A 20,904-nucleotide genomic window follows, 5' to 3' on the forward strand; every position below is an offset into this window, starting at 1 on the left:
GCAGGAGAGATTAATGAGAGTTTCCCAGATGAACAATTATTTGCAGTGGAGGATGATTTGGTGCCATGGTTTGCGGATTATGTGAATTATTTGGCAGCCAACGTAGCGCCACCGGAATTTGTTGGGCAAAGACTGAAAAAGTTTTATCATGACGTGAAAAACTACTACTGGGATGATCCTTTCTTATTTAAACAAGGTCCGGATTTGATTATCAGAAGATGTGTGCCGGAAAGAGAAATGAAGGACATCTTGTTTCATTGCCATGCATCGCCGACTGGTGGACATTTTGGGGGAGCAAGGACTGCTGCAAAGGTCCTTGAATGTGGATTTTATTGGCCTACCATGTATAAAGACAGTTATGACTATGTGAAACGGTGTGATCGTTGTCAAAGGGTAGGTAATATCTCAAGACGCCATGAAATGCCTCTCACTAATATATTGGAGGTTGAATTATTCGATGTTTGGGGTATTGACTTTATGGGACCCTATCCACCGTCGTTCGGTAATTTGTATATTTTACTAGCGGTGGATTATGTAAGTAAGTGGGTTGAAGCAGTTGCTACTTCAACTAATAATGCTCAGGTGGTAGTCAAGTTCTTGAAAAAGAATATTTTCTCTCGTTTTGGCACACCTCGAGCGATTATAAGTGATGAAGGGACTCATTTCGCCAATAAGATTTTTGATTCCTTAATGGAGAAATATGGAATTAAGCACAAGATGGCATTGGGATATCATCCGCAGTCAAATGGGCAAGCGGAAGTGTCAAATAGGGAGATTAAGCTGATTTTAGAGAAGACGGTGCAAGTTAATAGAAAGGATTGGTCGAATAAGCTGGATGATGCGTTATGGGCTTATCGGACAGCTTTTAAAACACCAATTGGTACTTCTCCCTACCGTCTTGTATATGGTAAAGCTTGTCACTTGCCATTTGAATTGGAGCATAGGGCACAGTGGGCGTTAAAGAAGTTGAATTTCAATCCGGCCGCTTCGAAAGCATTAAGGCTAGCTCAACTGAATGAGTTAGATGAATTGCGCCATGATTCCTACGAGAATGCAAGAATCTACAAAGAGAAGACAAAGAAATGGCATGACAATAATATTGTCAATCGGACTTTTCAAGTGGGTGATAAGGTGCTGCTATTCAATTCCCGTCTCAAGTTATTTCCGGGAAAATTAAAGTCTCGATGGTCGGGGCCATTCAATATTACAAAAGTCTTTCCATATGGGGCTTTGGAGATTCAGCAAGGTGATTCTTCGCCGTTTAAAGTAAATGGACAGCGGGTGAAACATTACTATGGAGGAGAACTTGAGACGAAGGTCAATATTACTCTGGTGGATTCTTGAAGGAAAGGAAAGCAGCGTCCGGCTAAATGACGTTAACGACAGCGCTTTTGAGAGGCACCTCATTATTTTGTAATTTATTTTCGTTTTCGTTTTCGTTTGACATTATTATTTTTAATTTCTTTTAGTATAGTAGAACCGTGAAAAACGTGAAAAAAAAAAAAAAAAAAAAAAATTTTGATAATTTGAACAGTGTTTAGGAGATATATCGCCTACATAAGGCGATATATCGCCTGAACGACTGATTTGGAGGGGATTTTTGGTTTAAAAAGTTGGAATTTTTTCGGTCCCAAGAGATATATCGCCGCATATATGCGATATATCGGCATGAGCAAATTGGCCTGCGACATATCGGGAGTGGTCCAGGCGAAATATCGCCATACAAGTCAGAGACGCCGTTTTTTGTATAGCATGTGGCGATATATCGCCTCATTATTGCGATATATCGGCTAAAGGAATTGTGGTTGCGCTATATCGGGGCTGGAAGAGGCGAAGTATCGGCATGCAAGTCAGAGGCATAGTTCGGCATATAGCTCGTGGCGATATATCGCCACTTACAAGCGATATATCGCCTGGTCGGGTTTTTTTTGAAAATTAAATAAGTCACGTGGGGAGCACGTGAGCCGTTTATCTCAGTTTATATCATCATAAACCCCAAATTCGACCCTACATTCCAGAACCGAATCCTTCTTCTTATCTTCCTCACTTTCCTCTCAAATAAAACACTCTCTCAATCATCTTCATCAAGCACTCAAGGGGCCGATTAAAGCTGTGATTCACGACTATTTTTTCCATCCTCTCCAAGATTTTCAAGGTACATTGTTAAGTTTGGTGTGTTTGATGCTTTATTGAGGAATTTGGAGAACATAAATTTGTTTTGGGTATTGGACGAATTGTTGAGAATCTATTGGGAAATTGGCTTTTGTTTACTGTTTTTATCATTGAGGGAGCATATTTTATACAGTTGGGACAGATTGGGGGTTCATTGAGTTTTGTTGGCCACATTTTCTTGATCGCACACTAGGTGTTCGATAAAATTCCTCAGTGAGCGGTTTTGGACTATTTTGGATATTCTAGTGTGTTTTTGAGTTGATTTTGGGTTCTCAGTGTATTCAGAGACTATACCTTGTATTTTTGTGCTTAAATTCCTCTATGGCTCCCAAGAAAGCAAAAACCATGTCTACCGTCCAAAGAGCTAATGTCAATATTGCCCATACCTTTGTTAATCCCACTGCGCAAAATAAATTTGAGGAATGGATAGTAAAGAATAAAACAGTGATAGTAGAGTCTCACTTTAGGCCCAGTGACTTGGATGGAATACTCCCACAAATGATTATCAATCGGAATTGGAAGCAATTATGTGAGCCAAAGCTTTTGGCTAATATTAGTTTGGTCAGGGAGTTTTATGCCAATGCTTATGTCGAGCGGGATGACCACACAGTGTTGGTTCGGGGTAAGAAGGTCTGCTACTCTCCGCAAGAAATCAATAGGTTCTACGGCCTAAATGATCCTTGGGATGATGATTATCGTGCAGGGGCCGCAGAAAAGGACTACGATTTGCTTCTAAGAGAAATGACGAAGCCTGGTTCCACTTACAAGATGGGGAGTGACATGATTACTCCAAGATCAATTAGGGCTACATGTTTGAGTCCATATGGGCGGTTGTGGAACAGGTTTGTCATCAGTACTCTCATGCCTTCCACTCAACAAATGGAGGTGACCACTGAACGTCTTTACTTGCTCTATTGTATCTGTTCGGGCAAGTCGATTAATGTTGGGCGGCTTATTGCTGAGAGTATCTGTTACATAGCGCGAGGGGCCACATCTGGTGGTCATGGGCATGCTTCATTAATTACCAGTCTCTGTAAGGATCAAGGTGTCCCAATGAACATTAATGAAGTATGTGAACAGTCTCCAATCATTAGTCATCAATCGGTGTTACATCAGGATGAGAATTATGGAGGTGTTCCTCGACCCACTGGTTTGGGATACGAGCCTGGTGATCCGAGTCTGTTGTCCTTGCCACCGACAGATGAGCAGCCTGAGACCACAAGGCCGAAGAGAAAGGGGCGGAAACCATCTACTTCTAGAGCTACTGAAGGCTCTAGTTCGAGGCAGTATAGTACCATGCAACAAGATATTGAGGAGTTGAAGAGACAACAACAGCTGTTGTTGCATGGTCAGGCGGACATTCGAGATCGTCAATTCCACATGACGAATTACATGGCCGATTTTTGTGGGGCCTTTGTGCGCTATACGGGCTTCAATGATTTTCCCCAATGCCCTTCAGAATTGCGCCAGCCATATCAGCCGCCTCCAGATTCAGATGATGAAGAGTAACTGTTCGGTTGTCAGGTTTTTTTTTTTTTTCTAGTTATTTTATTTTTTTTTTCTTTTAGTTCAGGTCCTTTGAATTTTATGAAACCGTGAGGGCACTGTTTATTTTAAGTTTGGGGGACTATTTACTTTTCTTTTGAATTTTTTTTTTATTTGGATGACTGTACGAAACTGTTATTGACTGAGACAGGTGGGCTTCAATGATGATATATGCTAATTCCTTGATGTTGTTAGACTGATGCTTTTGATATGTAGACTGTGTGCTTAACCTGTTGGTAATTGATCTGAGTATTGTCATTTGTGTATTATTTGTGTTTTATTTACTTTATGCTCTACATTATATAAGTTTATAAGTATTGTGGGAATTGGTATGTATGGTGGATGTTGAAATAAGCTAGAACTTGCTCAGTTGATTTGTTGAGACGAAATGCTAAATGAAGTATTAAGTAGAGATGATTTAGGCAATTTTCTTTGTAAACGTTTGAGCCTTTCTAGCTAACCCATAAAAAAATTTATCCTTAGTTACCCTTTTTGAGCCTAAAGCTTTGGTTTTTTTTTTTGTTCTTGATTATACTATTGAGCCTAAATTTTCCTAACCTCATTATTTTACCTCTTCCTTTGTTATCATAAGCATATAAATTGTGGGAAAGTAGAATGGAAAATAGTGAGGTATTGATATGATTTGAATGTAGTATGGTTGTACAAAAAAAAAAAAAAGAAGAGAGAGAGAGAAGTTTTTGAGATTATGAAAAAAAATAAACAAATCACTTTGTCACACTCCTTGATTATATATAGAAAATATTAAGTTTGGGGGAGTGTGACTTGAAAAAAAAAGAAAAGTGATAAGCATAGAAAAAATGATACAAAAAGAAAATAAGAAAATGATGAAAGTGTTGTAATCTCTATCTCTCTAATTGTATAAAAGGGTGATTTTTTTTGTGTGGTGAAGAGAAAGTTGGCTAGTTTTGAGGTTTATATGCTTATGGTAATTCCGAGCCTAAATGACTATTTATCTACCTTTACCTAAGCCTAATGTTATGAGCCTATAAAAGTCCTTTTGATCTACTTGATACAGATTTTATATTAGTGGAGACAAGTTAATTGAGCAAGCTTATGGTGAATTTTGATGGGTTTGTGGTATGAATGGATGTTGATACTTGTAAAATTATGTTTTGTACGGCATTTGTTAAATGAAATATGTATGTGCATGAATGACAGTATTTGGAGAAATTATTGATATGTTGAAATTCTAGTCACATGATCTGAAGCATTGGTTGAGCGATTGAAGAGGAATTGGAATTTTTGAGAAAAATTATGCCCCTAGTCTTTGTTTAAATTTTTCTGTGAAGTTAAGTCATCCAATATTTTTTTTTTAGTTTGTTTTTAGTTTTGGATTGTTTCTTTGTTCTTTCTTTTGTTTGCTTGAGGACAAGCAATCAGTCAAGTTTGGGGGTGTGATAAGCGTACAAAATGTACGTTTATTTATAACATTTTCAGATTGATTTGGTTGTTTTTCTCAAGAGAAAGTTTCTATTTAACATGTTTGGTGAACTTGTGCAGTTTGTCGTTATAATTCTGATTTGTTCGAGAATTTGGTTAACTGTTTGTTTTAGTAGCGAAAATTGGCTAATCTTTGGAAATATGGTATAGGCGATATATCGCCTGTCTTGGGCGATATATCGGCATAAGAAGGAATTCCAAATTTTGGCTTTGCAGAAACGACATCAGAAACTCGCGTTTTTATCGAGAAAATTCACCAGGCGATATATCGCCTCATCTATGCGATATATCGGCACGAGGGTATTTTTGGAAAGTATTATGGAAATTCGTAGGTTTTTGGGATTTTGGTAAGAAGAATAAAAGGAAGATAGGGAGGTACAGAGAAAGGAAGCATTCTGACGACAAAGGAAAAGAAACAGAGAAGAATCCGCGTTTATTTCGTTTGTGTTTATTTTTATGCTTTTGAATTTTAGATTGGATGATGAAGTTTAATATTATGAACTAAACTCTTATTTAGAGTATTTTAATGTAGTCACTGGATATTCTATTCGTCTTTAATGCAATTTCTATGAATCTTTGAATTTATGGTTATCTATTGTTCTTATGTTTAATGCTTGTAATTGATTGGCCATCTGTTGCATGATTATTGGTTTTAATTCAATATCTGAAAAGTGAGAATTGGAATAGCTTTAGACAATAGACATAGATGTCAATTTAGAATGAAAGTATCAAATTGGTTTGTGTAGCAATTAGGTTTTTGTTCTTAATGCGGTTTATGTGTAGAATTTATCACAGACATGTAGAAAATTCGCAGGTAAACTGAATATTTTATATCTTGAGAGAGAATAGATTTGTCATTAGTAAACTTGCTATAACCATAGATCACAGAAATATATTAGTTGTATTATTGATTGAATAGAATTGAAGGTTGATGAAATTAGAATACTCTAATCTTTCGCTCATATTAAATTTCGTTAATTAAATTGTGCTTTCTTAGTTTATTGATCATTGTTAATTGTCATTAAAATTTCATTAGTCAAATAGAAATAAAAGTTTGCTATTGGTAATTATTAGATCAATTCCCTGACGGAACGATAATCTATTTCCACTACTATTACTTGTTTATTCGATTGCGTATACTTGCGCAGTGGTAAAAATTCGCAACAGCTACTAATTTTTTAGTAGCAAAAAATATAGTTTCTAGTAGCAAAATAATTATTTTTTGGGAATGCTAAAATTATTTTGCTACCACAATTCGGTAGCAAAATACGTTCAAATTAGTAGCAAATAAATAATTTAATTTAAAATCCAATAAAATCATTATAAATTATTTAATTTTTTATTTCTGTAATCTATCATTTATAATTATTTTATTATTGTAATATTAAAAATAAAAGAACATTAAAAGAATATCAAAAATATTTTTTTGTAGAATTAAATATTTACGAAGATGTACATATAATTGAATAATACTCAACTCAATCTACAAAAATGTCAGTTCACCATATATTCTAATCTCTATTCTCTTGTATACATATGCTAAAAGTTCAGTCCAATTATCTAGATTGGGGATTGCCAAAGCTTGTCTTGCATTCTTCTGGGAACTTTTTGCAAGCTTCACTGAGGTAGCACGTTGTGAGCCATCACTTTTGAATTCACAGTACACACAAATATGTCCACACCTGGCAAATTCTTCTCCTCATATATTCTATTTGAACATATAAATATATATTAGTCATTTATATACGAAGGTAATTAACATATATGTACAGAGAAAAAATCTATAAACTGACCTGAGAGTTAGCCCATTTTTGAACATGATATAAATATGATTACATCGAACAACAAAAGAGATTAACAAAGCAACTTCTACTTTGGATGACAATAGCATATACTTTGATCTGAACACAAAATTTGGGATGAAGACAAACAATGATGTGTGGTTTTAGATTAAATAGCCAATAAATTATCATTTACTAATAATAAATAAAACATTTTAGAAGAGTAAATGTGCGAAGTGGGAGAAGTTATATCCCACTGGTTTGAGAAGTGGTGTGACACATGGCAGCATTAAATAAAATGATATAACAAAATATGCTCTTATATATCAAAACAAGTTTATTTGATGAATAAAAATATATTAGTATAATTGTATGTATAAATATTGGCTGAGAACTAATTAATAAAAAAAACTGAGCTTTTATTAGTAATTTTCTTAATTCTTTTATATATTGAAATGTTTTTATGTATTAATTAATTTAATTTTTTATATGTATTTTTAGGTGTTTAGATACCACCAATATTGATATGTTAGTAGCAAAAGAATTTGTAGCTAAATATTTTATTTGCTACAAAATATTTGGTAGCAAAATCTTACATAGCTTAGTAGCAATAAGTAATTTAAATTTGCCACAGAATGCTTGGTAGCTAAATAAATTTATATGACACCAAAAAGGAAATATTTTAGCTACAAAAAATATTGGTAGCTGATAATATAAATTGCTACAAAAATACTTAGTAGCAATAATGTTTGGTATTCTTTGATTAGATTTTGTAACTAAACTATTGTGCTACCAAAATTTAGTAGCAAAATATAGTTAATTGCTACTAAAATTTTTTGGTAGCAAAAATCTTGGTAGCTAAAAGGTTTTTTTCTTGATCCGAGGTTATCTGATAATGGACGTACTCCGATGTTCTGTCTTTCGAGCTTGCAAGAACTTCGAGGCCGCCCATCTTCAAGGTTGCCACCTGCTTTGAAGGTTCGGTATCTAGGTTACGAGCATGTATTTTAACCATCTCGAACTCACCCCTGACGGATCCAACTTTCGAGGTTACAACCTCAAGTCTCGAAATCTGGGTGTAACATTATCATTATTTTATATGAACAATATGAGAAACTATTCCATCAAAAATTGATTTCCTACTTTCTTTCATCTTATGCAATTAGCAATATTAAAAAAAATAATACAAAAAGAAAAACTAACATTATAAGCCTTTATTTTCTTGATTATTTTGAACTTAATATTTTATTAGAACTTCTACGTCACTTTTTTTTTTCCAACCAGCTCCAACAAACTTAATATCACATATACCACAAAATATCATATTTATGAAGAAAAAATAAACAAACGTGTAAATATATTGCCAATATAAAAACTTATATTTTTCCCGACTCTACCACCAAACACAAAAAATTAATTAAATAAAACCTCAAAAAATAAGGTTGAAGTGGAAATAAATGAAAAATAGATTTGAGAAACTGAATAATTGTAAGTAAAACAAGAGAAATTATAGTGATTCGGCCTCGACTATTGGTAGTGGCCTACATCCATTTAACACTTTTGTTGAATAAGTCAATTCAAACTCAAGATAAGATACACTTGATTCAACTAAGTTTATTAAGCCTAAGAAACGTTTACAAGATGAAAGAGATTTTCTATGTATAAAAGTGTCCCTAAATCTAAGCGAGTCCTTTTATAGAAATATTTACATTTAACACATTTTTTTATTATCTTAATTTCAAATATGTCTTGACCCATCTTAATTAAAAAATAATATGGGTTTGAATACTTTTGGGTTTTTTACATCTAGGATTTTGTACAACGTACCTATTTGAGTTTGATTTTTTGTGATTATAGCATGGATCTAGATTAATTTGTTTGTGATGTGATTTTGAAAGTTTGGGAAAAAATGCTTTGCATTTTATATGGTTTGAAAATTTTGATTATAGTTTGAGCTTTATTATGAGGATGGTAGAGCTTCTAGTTTAATTTTTGTAAGCTAGTTTCGAATGAGTTCTAGTGGATTGCCATCAAGCTTTGAACAATAAACCTAGTTTTCTTGAATGTGTATTGGACTTGAGGAATATGGATTTTGGGATTTTTGATGATATGAAATTATATTTTTTTGTTGATAGATTTTACGTTTTCTATTTTAATTTTTGGTTTTTGTGTGTGTAAAATCTAGATTTGAAGTATTCATTTATTTTAGGATATATTTAAGTGTTATATTTGATTTGGATTTAAGCTTAATTTAGTTTTTATTAAATTATTTTATTTTATTTCAAATAAAGAAAATACATTAATTATTTAAAAAAAATTAAATTGAAATTAACATTTGGGGTATTTTAGTCATATTAAAAAAATTGACCAAAAATGGAGTCAGAGTATTATTATGTTCCATTTTATTACAAAATGCAGGGTTTGAATTGTAATATTCTAAAACAAAGAGTGCAATCCATAACTATTGCACAACACAAAGCCTAAAATAGTAATTTCCCTATATGTTAAGATTAAATAAGAGGCATTATATTTGCACCCCAAAAATATATAGGCAACCCATTTATTTATTTTTTTAAATAATCATTTTTTTATATTTGACATTCTTTTATTTCTCTTTTTGTTAATTTCAATAATTTTATGGGTCCTTGGCAAAATGACCTATTTTTTAAAGTCATGTTTCATTTTAGCCTAGTTTTAATAATTCTTTGCAAAATGGTCTCTCATAATTTAGACAGGTAGTTGAAAATTTAGACAGGTGGTCGAAAAATTCAAATAGCCGGTCGAATTTTAGACAGGGGTCATTTTGCAAAAAATTATCAAAAGTAGGCCAGAGTGCAAAATCACTTAAAAAAAGAGGCTATTTTCACCAATTTCTCTAATTTTATTTTATATTGTTTTCATAATTTTTTAAAAATAATTTATAGTCTTTTAGAAAAAAAAACTTATTTTAACAAGTTTTTATATATTTTTGTTTAATTTTTTTATTTAAATATTTAAAATATATATTATTTATATGCAAAAGGAAAAAAATAGAAAAATGTACGCACAAGTTGAAGAAAAAAAATAATAAAAATGACATATTTTTAAAGTCAGTTTGTACTCTAACCTAGTTTTAATAATTATTTACAAATTGACCTTTCATAATTTAGACAGCTAGTCGAAAATTTAGACAGGGGTTAAAAAATTCAAACAGCTGGTCGAAAAATTTAGACAACTCGTCGAATTTTAGAGAGAGAGAGACCATTTTGCAAAAAATTATCAAAAGTAGGCCAAAATGCAAAATCACTTAAAAAAAATATTTTTCACTAATTTCTCTAATTTTTAATAAAAATAGGTGTACTAAATAAATTTATTTGGGGTGCAAATAATATGACTCTGTTTGACTTTTTTAGGAAATAAATATATTTTTTAAATTTGGAAGTAAAGATATTTGATTTCATATATATATATATATTACCAATTCCATATTTTTTAAAGTGATATTTTAAAATAATTTACTAATTATCCTTATCATATATAAATACAAAATTATTAAATTATAAATATTTAACACATTGAAAAAAATAATTATAAATACAACATTTATATAAAGGGCACCATACAAAAACAATTTAAAAAAATGGGAGTAGTGATATATAATCTGACACTTTTTTTTTCTTTTAAAAGTATTAACATGGACAATTATCAAATACGTGCATCCTCACTTTAATCATTATGCACCTAATACCTTCAAGCAATTAAAATCCAGCAAAAACAACCACACGGCTGCGTCCGTTCCGTTCACTCGCACCAAAACCGAACCCTATATTTATAGGACAATTCTTCTATAGGGGTTTCACTTTAAGCCCTACAGGTAGAGCTCTCAGTGTTTCTCGACCCATAAACAGTTTTCGACGCGACTTTTTTTTATGACCGTGTATATTGTAGCTATTTAGAGCATCCTGCAAATTTTCAGAAAATTTCGAATAGTTTACAATACCGAAAACTATGTTCAAACATGTTGTTTTCCACGCGCATAAAAAAAATTAATCACGCGTGCAACATGTTTGAACCTAGTTTTCGGTACTGTAAACTATTCGAAATTTTCTAAAAATTTGCAGGATGCTCTAAATAGCTACAATATATAGGGTTATAAAAAAAAATCGCGCCAAAAATTGTTCACAAGTTGTAAACACTGAGAGCCCTATCGGTAGGGTTTAAAGTAAAGTTCTATAAGAATATTCTCTTATATCTCTTCTATATAAAAAATGTGTAGATAACGGAAATTCTTAGTTTTAACGGTTTTTTATTTATTTTTCCGTTAACTTTAACGGAATATTCTTATATTTAACAGAATATTCTTATATTTAACAGAGATTGTAAACATGACTTAAATTTAAATAAATAAATAATTAAACAAATTAAAATAAGATATTTTTGAGATATTTTACAATGAAAATTGTTTAAAAATAATAAAACTATATATTTTATAACTTAAATAAAATTTAATTAAACTTAATATCATATTAAACATATAATATATAATATTTTGTTGTCCCTGCGAAATTGAAAAGCTATAACAAACATAAACTTAAGCAAAAATAAATAAATTAAAATAAGATATTTTAAAAATATTTTATGATAATTTAAATAATTAAATCACATTTATTTAAAAATAATAAAGACATACATATAATTTTTTTATCTTATAAATTTTTGTGATAATTTATTTTTTATCAAGTGATTGTAGTTCTTTTTCTTCATAAAATTCATCAAAGGACATTGCGAGATATATTAGCAACTAAAAGTAGTTGATGCATATATATTTCTATCTACATTATGACTTTTTCTATTCTTATTTTATTTTTATTATTAATTTCTTTTTAAATATTATTGTATTTTATATATATGTCATGTAGCTGTGTAAATATATATCTATGTCAACGTTGTGTTTAAATGTTATATATGTAGAGATTATTTATATATACTATAGAACTATAATTTATTCTATTATATATATATATATTTTTTTAAAATAGTAAATCAATTTTTATTAAAATTATAGATAATGTTTACAATTTTAAAACTAAGCAAACGTACATTGCACGTTGCTTCTACCTAGTATATATATAATAGCTTTGGGAGTTTCACTGTCTTTGTTATATTCTATAGTAATTTCCTGGTACACTCCAATTTTATTATTTTATTTAATTATTTGAAGACTAAGGATTTTCAGCACATATATATTTAAATAATTAAGTTATATAATGTTATCCATATACCGATTAATCAGCCAAAACGCATGTATATATATATATATATATGATACAAACTCAATCAACAGCCAGCTATGTATATATAGATCAACAAGAAACTTTTCTGTCTTGTGTTGATTTTTCAATTTGGGCATTATAATTATTATCCCACTGATCACTATATTATTTTTTAACTACCTTAATTATCAATTATAGCTAGTGCTACTGTCAGAAGCTTTTTTCAGTAAATAAATACATCAATCATCACTAACACTACTACTCAAAAGCAACTGTAACTTGCTAATAAAATGTACTATATTTTTGTTATTGAATATACTATTTTAGTCTACTGAGTTTATACAAAATACCAAATCAGTTTTCATAAATACTAAAAACCTAACCTTCTTTAGTTAAATTTATTTTTTCAAAGACCCTACCCCTTATCTATACATTTTATCTATAATTAAAACTAGTTTTAATTCTTTTAATAAATTAATAATAATACTTCAACTTTGTTTTTAAGAACATACAAATTTAAAGAAATAATAAAATAAATAAAATCAAATAATATTATTTAATATTTGATTATAACTTAAATAAATTTATAGTATTATTATTTATTTAAGTTTTATTACTATTATTATTTACATTTTATCTAAGTTTATTTAATTTATTAAATAATTTTAATTATTAATAAAATATATAAATGAAGGGTATAAAAGTGTATTTAAAAAAACTAACTTTGACTAAAATTAAGTTTAGGGTACTATTGGTATAAATAACAAAACAAATAGTGTAATGCCCCAAATTTCCTAATAAGGTTTAAGACCTTAATTAGGAGGCCGGGAGGGCCATAAATGATTTATTATGATATTTAATGATTATATGCATGTTTACGTGAATTATATTATTATATGATGGTGAATGCATGCATATGGGCTCATATTTATAATGCAAGGGCATTTTGGTAATTTGGCCATTGTGGGCGTACTTGTGTTATTTTGGGTGCGTGATTGTGATTAATTAGTATAGCCACATTATAAGGTGGATTGGCTCGAGCTATCGACATGAGACGATCATGAGGTGTAAGTGTTCGGTCTAGTCATAACGGGTTTAAGTTCGGGGCTCGGGGTGAGTCTCGGGGTGAATTTAATGATTAGAGCATTACCGGGAATTAAAGGGTAATGGGATATGATTTATTGGTGTTTGAGGATTTTGAGATTAGCGGGAATTGGGAAGCGTTGATTATAATTAACGAGTTAGGCGAGAAAGGACGGTTTTACCCTCGGAAGACTTTAGAGGGGTTTATTTGGCTTAGGGGTATTTTGGTCTTTTGGCCCTAAGGATATATATGACATAAATGGCTGTGGAGAACAGAGTAAAAACAGAGCCATCCTCATCCTCTCTCCCTTCCTCTCCCGTACAAGATTTTCCCTTCTCTTTTCTTTGAATTTTGAGAGCCCAAATCAAGAAGTTAAGCTTGGAAATCAAAGGGCAGCTAGGAGACTTGTTTCAACCATTAAAGGGGATTCAAAACAGGTTTCAAGGTGAGCTTTAGACTTTGGTTTCAGGTGTTGCTCTGTTTTCAAGTTTTGGTTTTCAGTTTTAGAAACTTGTGAGAAGTTTGGATTCAAAGGGGTTTTGAAGGATTATAGGATTGGGTTTTGATGAGGAGAGGTTATGGGTGTTTTCTAGGGGTTTAATTGTATGTTAGGAAGAGGTTTTATGAAGGTTTGAGGGGCTGGTTCTAAGGGAAAACGCAGGGGCAATTCTGAGTTCGCGTGCTGGTTTTAGGCTGAACTGGGCTCGGTGCCGCGGCACGGCTTTTGCGTGCCGCGGCCCAAGCGTGTCTGGCAGATGGGGCTTGGGGGGCGTGCCGCGGCACAGCTTTTGGGGGCCGCGGCCCTTGGGCCAAATTTGCTAAAAAAAAGTGGTTTTTAGCTTAGGGATTCTTACCATAGGCCTCGGGGTTGGACCTAGTACCCGGTTGGGTAGTATTTGAGGTCTCGGGGGCTGGGATTTGGTTTGGGAACCCTCAGTTATCATTTTTTTTTATTAATGATACCTTATATTTGGTTATGACTAGGTGACCGCTAATGGACTAGAAGTTGATCGTTCTCAAGGGTCGTTCTTTTAATCGTTCTAGCTCGACATTGAGGTAAGAAAACTGCACCCTGTGTATATGGGACATGCATGGTTATTATAATGCATGTTGGTTGATTAATGAGTACGTCATGCGTGGTTATTATTGACGAATGTCGGTTGATTATTATGTATGGCCTGCATGGCTATTCTTGATGCATGTTGGTTGGTTATTAAACGTGACATGCATGGCTGTTATTGATGCATGTTAGATTGCTGGATTTATTGCATATGATGCATGAGAAACATGTGTTTGGGACATGCTTTATATACTGAGTATGATACTGTTCAGAGCTTGAGCCTCTGTGTTTATGCATGGCCCTGATAGCACTACTACCTGTTTGGTAAGCATGCTAAATGCCTCGTTTATGGATGTGGAACATGTGATATGTGATTGGTGGCATGTCTTACTAGTGAAAGACACTGACTAGTCAGGGACCGACTCTAGAGTCGAGAATTATGCATTGAATGGCTCTATGGCGTTAATGCCAGACCGACCCTAAGGTCGAAGAACTTATAAGCGCTTGCCTGGTCTACGACCAGATGACTATAGCCAAGGTATATGACCCCGGTGACCGTTTGTCACATGGCTAAGGGACGTTGTCCATAGTTTCGACTCTAGGGTCGTGAGGAAGGTTATGTTGGTGACTAATCACCTTGCACCTGTCCTAATTAAACTTAAGAAAGAATCACTTATCGTTTAAGCCCTGGTGACCCTATCGTCACATGGCTAGAAGGAGCGATGCTCATTATTGTGACTTTTGGCTATTGTCACCTATTTGCTTGGACTGATAGTCCTGAATGGTTATTATGATTGTTGTTGATATTATATCATGCTTTATTGTGTTTTCTTGCTGGGCTTCGGCTCACGGGTGCTACGTGGTGCAGGTAAAGGCAAGAGGAAGCTGGACCATCCTTGAGTTTGAGAGTTTATGTGATGGTGTGTACATATGCAGCTGCTCGTCCGCCACGGCCGAGGTTTAAAGTGGAACTAGGGTTGAACCCTGTTTTGCCGCTTAGAACGGCCTGTTGTATATATTTTCTGTAATAAACTCTGAAACTATATTTTCGGGATCCCAATGTATAAATTAAACGTTCTAGTGAAACGTTACATCCTAACCAAAGTTTTTAATCCCTAAACCGCTAATCATACTTAGTTCACGATTTTGGCCAAATGACTCGATTAGCGAGTTTAGCACTGTTTACAAGGCACACCGTAACGGTCCCTGGAGTTTGGGGAGTTACAAATAGTATCATTTTAATATTTATGAAAACCAGGAGACATCTTTGATATTTTCCATAAACTCAGCCGACGAAATGGTATATTGATATTCCATTTTTGGTTATTACAAAGTTTAGAAAAGTTATATACAGCTAGCTATCTTGGATATATATATATATATATATAGCTGATATAGTAATATGTATGTATATATTATATAAGCATACTTTAATTTCACGCGCATGTTTTTTGAAGATGAAATGTAGAGTGCATTTTTCGTATGTTAGAGCCTTCAAAATATTATAATTAGAGATTAAAGACAATAGTTTGTTAAAACTCTTTTTAAAGTTTAAGCATATTTATAACTTTTTTATGAAAAAGATATTTACCAAAATTAGTGAAAATAATATATAAAAAATGATATTGATTAAACAATAAAGTATTAATTTGGTGCCAAAACAAATAATAATAATCTACTAAACTAAAATAGCTTTTGAATCAACTTTTATTACTATTGTGAATATCCGAAGTGTTTCTATGAACTTTTTTTTTACAAAGCATAATCCTAGGAAACGCAAGTTGTAGAAAACACAATGAACGCACAAGTGTTAAAATAGTGGATACCTATAATCATATACGTATATATGTCCATTTATATATATGTATACATATGTGACGTCGATCTTAAGCCTCCACACACAAGTGTAGGTACGTAGCAATGGCTGTTGTTTTTCACTTGGGTCTTCTACCCATCACTCTTCTCTTACTACCCTTTTCTGTTGTTTTAGCTCAATTCGCCGGTCTAGTACTGATAGATTCTCTCACTGCAGGGGATAAGGATGCTTGGCTTTCACCAACCAAAGATTTTGCCTTTGGATTTCGCAGACTCAATAACGATGATTATGATCTTGATCATAATGAACTTTACTTGCTCGCCATATGGTACAACAAACTTGCTGACCAAACTATAGTGTGGCATGCGAACGGAGTCAGTGTACCAAGAGGATCTACCCTTGAGCTCATCTCTCAGACTGGTCTGGTGCTTACCAACTCTCATGGTGATCAAGTATGGAGTAGTTCAGATTCAAAAGGTGACGCCCATGTAAGCCGTGGGTTGATGAAGGACACAGGTAACTTTGTTTTGCTCGATGAGAATAATAAAGCCATATGGGAGAGTTTCAAACACCCTACTAATACGTTACTGCCCACTCAGACCATGGTGATTGGTGATATGCTTTTTTCCCATCAGAGCTTGACCAACTTCTCACCTGGTCGATTCCAGTTTGGCTTGTATGAAGATGGTGATGTCGTGCTCAATTTCACAAATTTTCCAGATTCTTCTCCTTCTATTGCCTACTTTAAAATGGGCTTTAGTGGTGCTGATAAAGTGACCTTTGATGCACAAGGCCGCTTGTACTTGTCGAGTAGTGATAGAAAAATATGTATTGCAAAATCAGATGATGCAGTCTCACCTTCTAAGTATTATCTCAAAGTTACTCTCCATTTTCATGGAGTTTTAGCTTTGAGTTATTTTCCAAAGAAGCATAATGAAAAGTCAATATGGAAAGTCAAAAAGGCCATACCAGATGATATTTGCAATGATTTAACTGTTCCTGGAAACATGGGCACTGGACCATGCGGGTACAACAGTATCTGCACACTCGAAGATGGAACTCCACAGTGCAAATGCCCACCTGGGTATTCGTCACTCAGCCAAACTAGAAACTACAGTGGCTGCATACCAGATTTTCCACAGCTCTGGGATGATAATAATGATGGGAAGATCAGTGTGGTGGAACTTCCAAGAACTGATTGGCCGGAATCTGATTACGAGTTTATTGAGTCCTCTGAGCTTGAGGAATGCAAAAATAATTGCTTACTTGATCGCTATTGTGCAGGAGGCACTTTTAACTTTAACACTAACCGTTGCTGGAAGAAGAGACTCCCACTATCCAATGGTAGAGAGAGCAAGAAACTCAAAAACATGATGGGGTTTATCATAGTCAAAACTCCACCACACATATCTTCCAACAAAGCACATAAGATTATTCTGACCCTTTTATTCATACTCTTGGGTGGTTCTTTACTCATCAACTTTGTTGTGTTGACCAGGGTGTATTTGGCTTCTGAACTCAACTGCCGTAAGGTAATCAGAAGTTATAGAAAATATCATGGAAATTCTGTTATAGCTAATTTGCGCCAATTCAGCTACAAAGAACTCTCAGAGGCCACAAATGGGTTCACAGTGGAGTTAGGAAGGGGGTCTTGTGGTGTAGTCTTTAAAGGCCAGATAAAGTCTGGTATTGTAGCTGTCAAATTACTGAAAAGGCTGTTTCAGGAGAATGACAGAGAGTTCCAAGTCGAAGTAAACATTATATGCAAAACCCATCAGAAAAATCTGGTCAGGTTAGTTGGATACTGCAATGAGAGAAAGCACAGGCTTCTGGTGTATGAGTACATGAGCAATGGCACCTTAGCCAACTTTCTCTTTAAGGGTCCTAATAATCCTAGACCAAGTTGGAGCCGAAGGACTGATATAGCCATTGGGATAGCCAGAGGGTTGTTGTACTTGCACGAAGATTGCAGCACCCAAATCATGCATTGTGATATGAAGCCACAAAATGTACTTCTTGATGATAGTTACAATGCTAGAATATCAGATTTTGGGATGGCAAAGATTCTTGGGCTAAGCCAAACACATAGTTATTGTAATAACAGCATAAGAGGAACAAAAGGGTACATTGCACCAGAATGGTTTAGATCAGCAGCACCAATCACGGCCAGGGTTGATGTGTACAGCTTCGGAGTAATGCTGCTTGAGATAGTTAGCTGTAGAAGAAACGACAACGTTTTGAATGAATGTGGTGGAGGAGGAGAGACAGGCTTTTTGATAGACTGGGCTTATGAATGTTACAACAATGAGAGAGTTGAGGGTCTTGTTGAGAATGACATAGAAGCCATGGCTGAGGTGGAGATGGTGGAGAGGTTTGTGAAAGTTGCTCTTTGGTGCCTCCAAGAAGATCCCTCTCAAAGACCTTCCATGAAGAAGGTTTTGTTGATGCTTGAAGGGATAGTAGTAGTTTCAGCTCCCCCAAGTTCTCCTTGCTCTTCTTCCTCTTCCAACACATGAAACAACCACTACTTTCATATAAATCTTATTATGACAAAGTCATAGAAGAACAGTGTATTTGACTATAAGTTATTCTTATTTGAAACATAAAAAATATTGCTTATGTCCTTACAATGAAAGAACTAGAGGGACTAAAGGAGCCAATGCCCCTAGCTAGCATTTTTCGAAAGCTCAAAATGTAGTGGTTTTTGTTATCATTATATTATTGTGATTGATAACCAACATTCTGTTTAGTTGGTTAAAATGTGAGTTAGAGTTTTTTTTTTCTATCTTGTAATCAAGATTAGCTGTCTTCACAGCTTTCTCTAACAGAATTGTACTCTGTCTCTGCCTATAAATAAAATGCATCTTCTCAGAAGTTTGCTAAGCTTTTTAGCAAAACTTCTCTGAGTTTTTCATTCAAATTCTCTCAAATAGATTTGATAGCATAAGCTTGTTCAGTGATAAAATTCAAATGAGTTTCTTGTTGTACTCGCCAGTGCTATGTATGCTTGCTTGGCTAATGTCATTGTTTTTTTATTTTTTATTTTATTATTATTATTATGATTAATTTCATTGGATGAAAACTTGTAAATCACATATGATATACATAGTTCCATGTTTTAATAACATCAATTACGATGTTGCTTAGCTCAGCTTCAACTAAATTAATGAAAAAGAATACATACAAAGATATTAACAATGAACCCAAATGACTCCCCTATCCTTATCAGAAAGCCACCTATTTCTTAGTAAAACAAAAAATAAAAAACAGTTGTGAGGTTCTAAACTTACTATTGTTGCTCTTGCTTTTTTCTCTAGCTAACTCTTGTCCCAACAATTTGTTTGTATGATACAAATTTTGTAAGGTGTTTCCTGATGAAAGAACTAGTTCACTGAAGTACAATTATTGTCTCTGTATCCATTAGACCACATAACCAATCTAAATGGGACTGTTAATTCGGTTGGAGACAGTTAAAAATTTTCAGCATCTCTTGCGAATCTTCATCGCTACTTTGAGGTTCAAATGTAGGTTTGCAGCCTTTGATTTTATCATTTGGACCAATGTATGTGTAATCCTCTGGACAATGAAAGTTTGGTCTTTGATGATCTCCCAATTTGCAGTAGCTGTTGAACCTGCAAACTCTACTTCCTGTGTTTTCTGTTAGATTTAAGCAAACATTGGATGGTATGGATGTTAATGATGCTAAATCCCACTCCTGCCTGGGACTGGAAAGATTTCTCTTGGGATAAACATATTACCTGAAAACTCCATCATGTTCAAGAATGGCTCTCCAGTAGAAATCTTGTATTGGAAAAACACTAGTCTGTTGTACAGCAAAAAGAACAGTGCCATTATCTGCTTCAACATAAATAGAACCAGAACCAGACTTGTTGAAAGTTAATCTATATTTGAAGAGGAAAGGCTCTTTTTATAAGCTGTACATTTTGATCTGATATGTTAAGATGAAATCCTCCATATGAAAAATTGTGTTCAGAATAGCGAGCAACAAGTTTCACACCTTTATCCCAAGTTTGTGTTGGTAACAATGTGTCACTTGGTACCTTGAAACTCTCCCACATCATAGTAGAATCCTTCTCACAAAGTTTCCAGTGTCGAGTATGGCTGCATATGCAGCTTCAGTGCTAGTTTTTTCCTCAGTATCCCAGATGGTTTCTCCTGTTGGACCATAGAGAAAGACACCAGATTATCTCCATTGGCTGACCAAGCAATGGTTTTCTGAGGTATTTTGTTGAACCAGATGGCAAGAAGGAAGCCATCTTTTCGAACTTGCTGGAAACCAAAGGCGAATTCACCAGATGGTGATTCCCATGAGACAGCGCCATTAGCTTGCGCAGTGGGGGATGAACCCAATCATATGTTCTTTTTGTTAGAGTTATTATTTGAGGGCATTTTAGTCTTTTCTTAATTATTGTTATTTTATATCTTTTGCCTTATATAAAAGGCTTGGCTTATTAGTTTTGTAACCTAGAATACATTCTCTCTATTTTTGCAATACACTCTAGCCTCCCTTTTCTCTCTTCATCTTTTTGCTATCTCTCATTTGGGTTTTATGGATTGTGTCTTTGCATAATTATCATGGTATCAGAGCAGGGTTTATGGGTCGAAGCATCTTTGCAGTAACTCAGTATGTGATTTTCGTGTTCATTCTGAAATTTTAGGGTTTCGTCAGATTGCAAAATTTGGGAACTTTTGTCTGAGATAGCATTTGGAAA

The 20,904-nt window shown here is 33.7% G+C and overlaps 1 protein-coding gene across 1 annotated transcript; it reads left to right on the forward strand.

Moving 5' to 3' along the window:
* Positions 1-16,275: 16,275 nt before the first annotated feature.
* Positions 16,276-18,687, forward strand: LOC133789684 (G-type lectin S-receptor-like serine/threonine-protein kinase LECRK3). Its single transcript, XM_062227461.1, has one exon. It carries the CDS (start codon positions 16,276-16,278, stop codon positions 18,685-18,687), a length of 2,412 nt encoding a protein of 803 aa, XP_062083445.1.
* The last annotated feature ends 2,217 nt before the right edge of the window (positions 18,688-20,904 follow it).

Source organism: Humulus lupulus, chromosome 7, assembly GCF_963169125.1.
Source record: "Humulus lupulus chromosome 7, drHumLupu1.1, whole genome shotgun sequence".
NCBI classification, from domain to species: Eukaryota; Viridiplantae; Streptophyta; class Magnoliopsida; order Rosales; family Cannabaceae; genus Humulus; species Humulus lupulus.

What these genes read in the sequence shown, in the direction of transcription:
- LOC133789684 (XM_062227461.1), top strand. Translation starts at nt 16,276, where the DNA reads ATGGCTGTTGTTTTTCACTTGGGTCTTCTACCCATCACTCTTCTCTTA.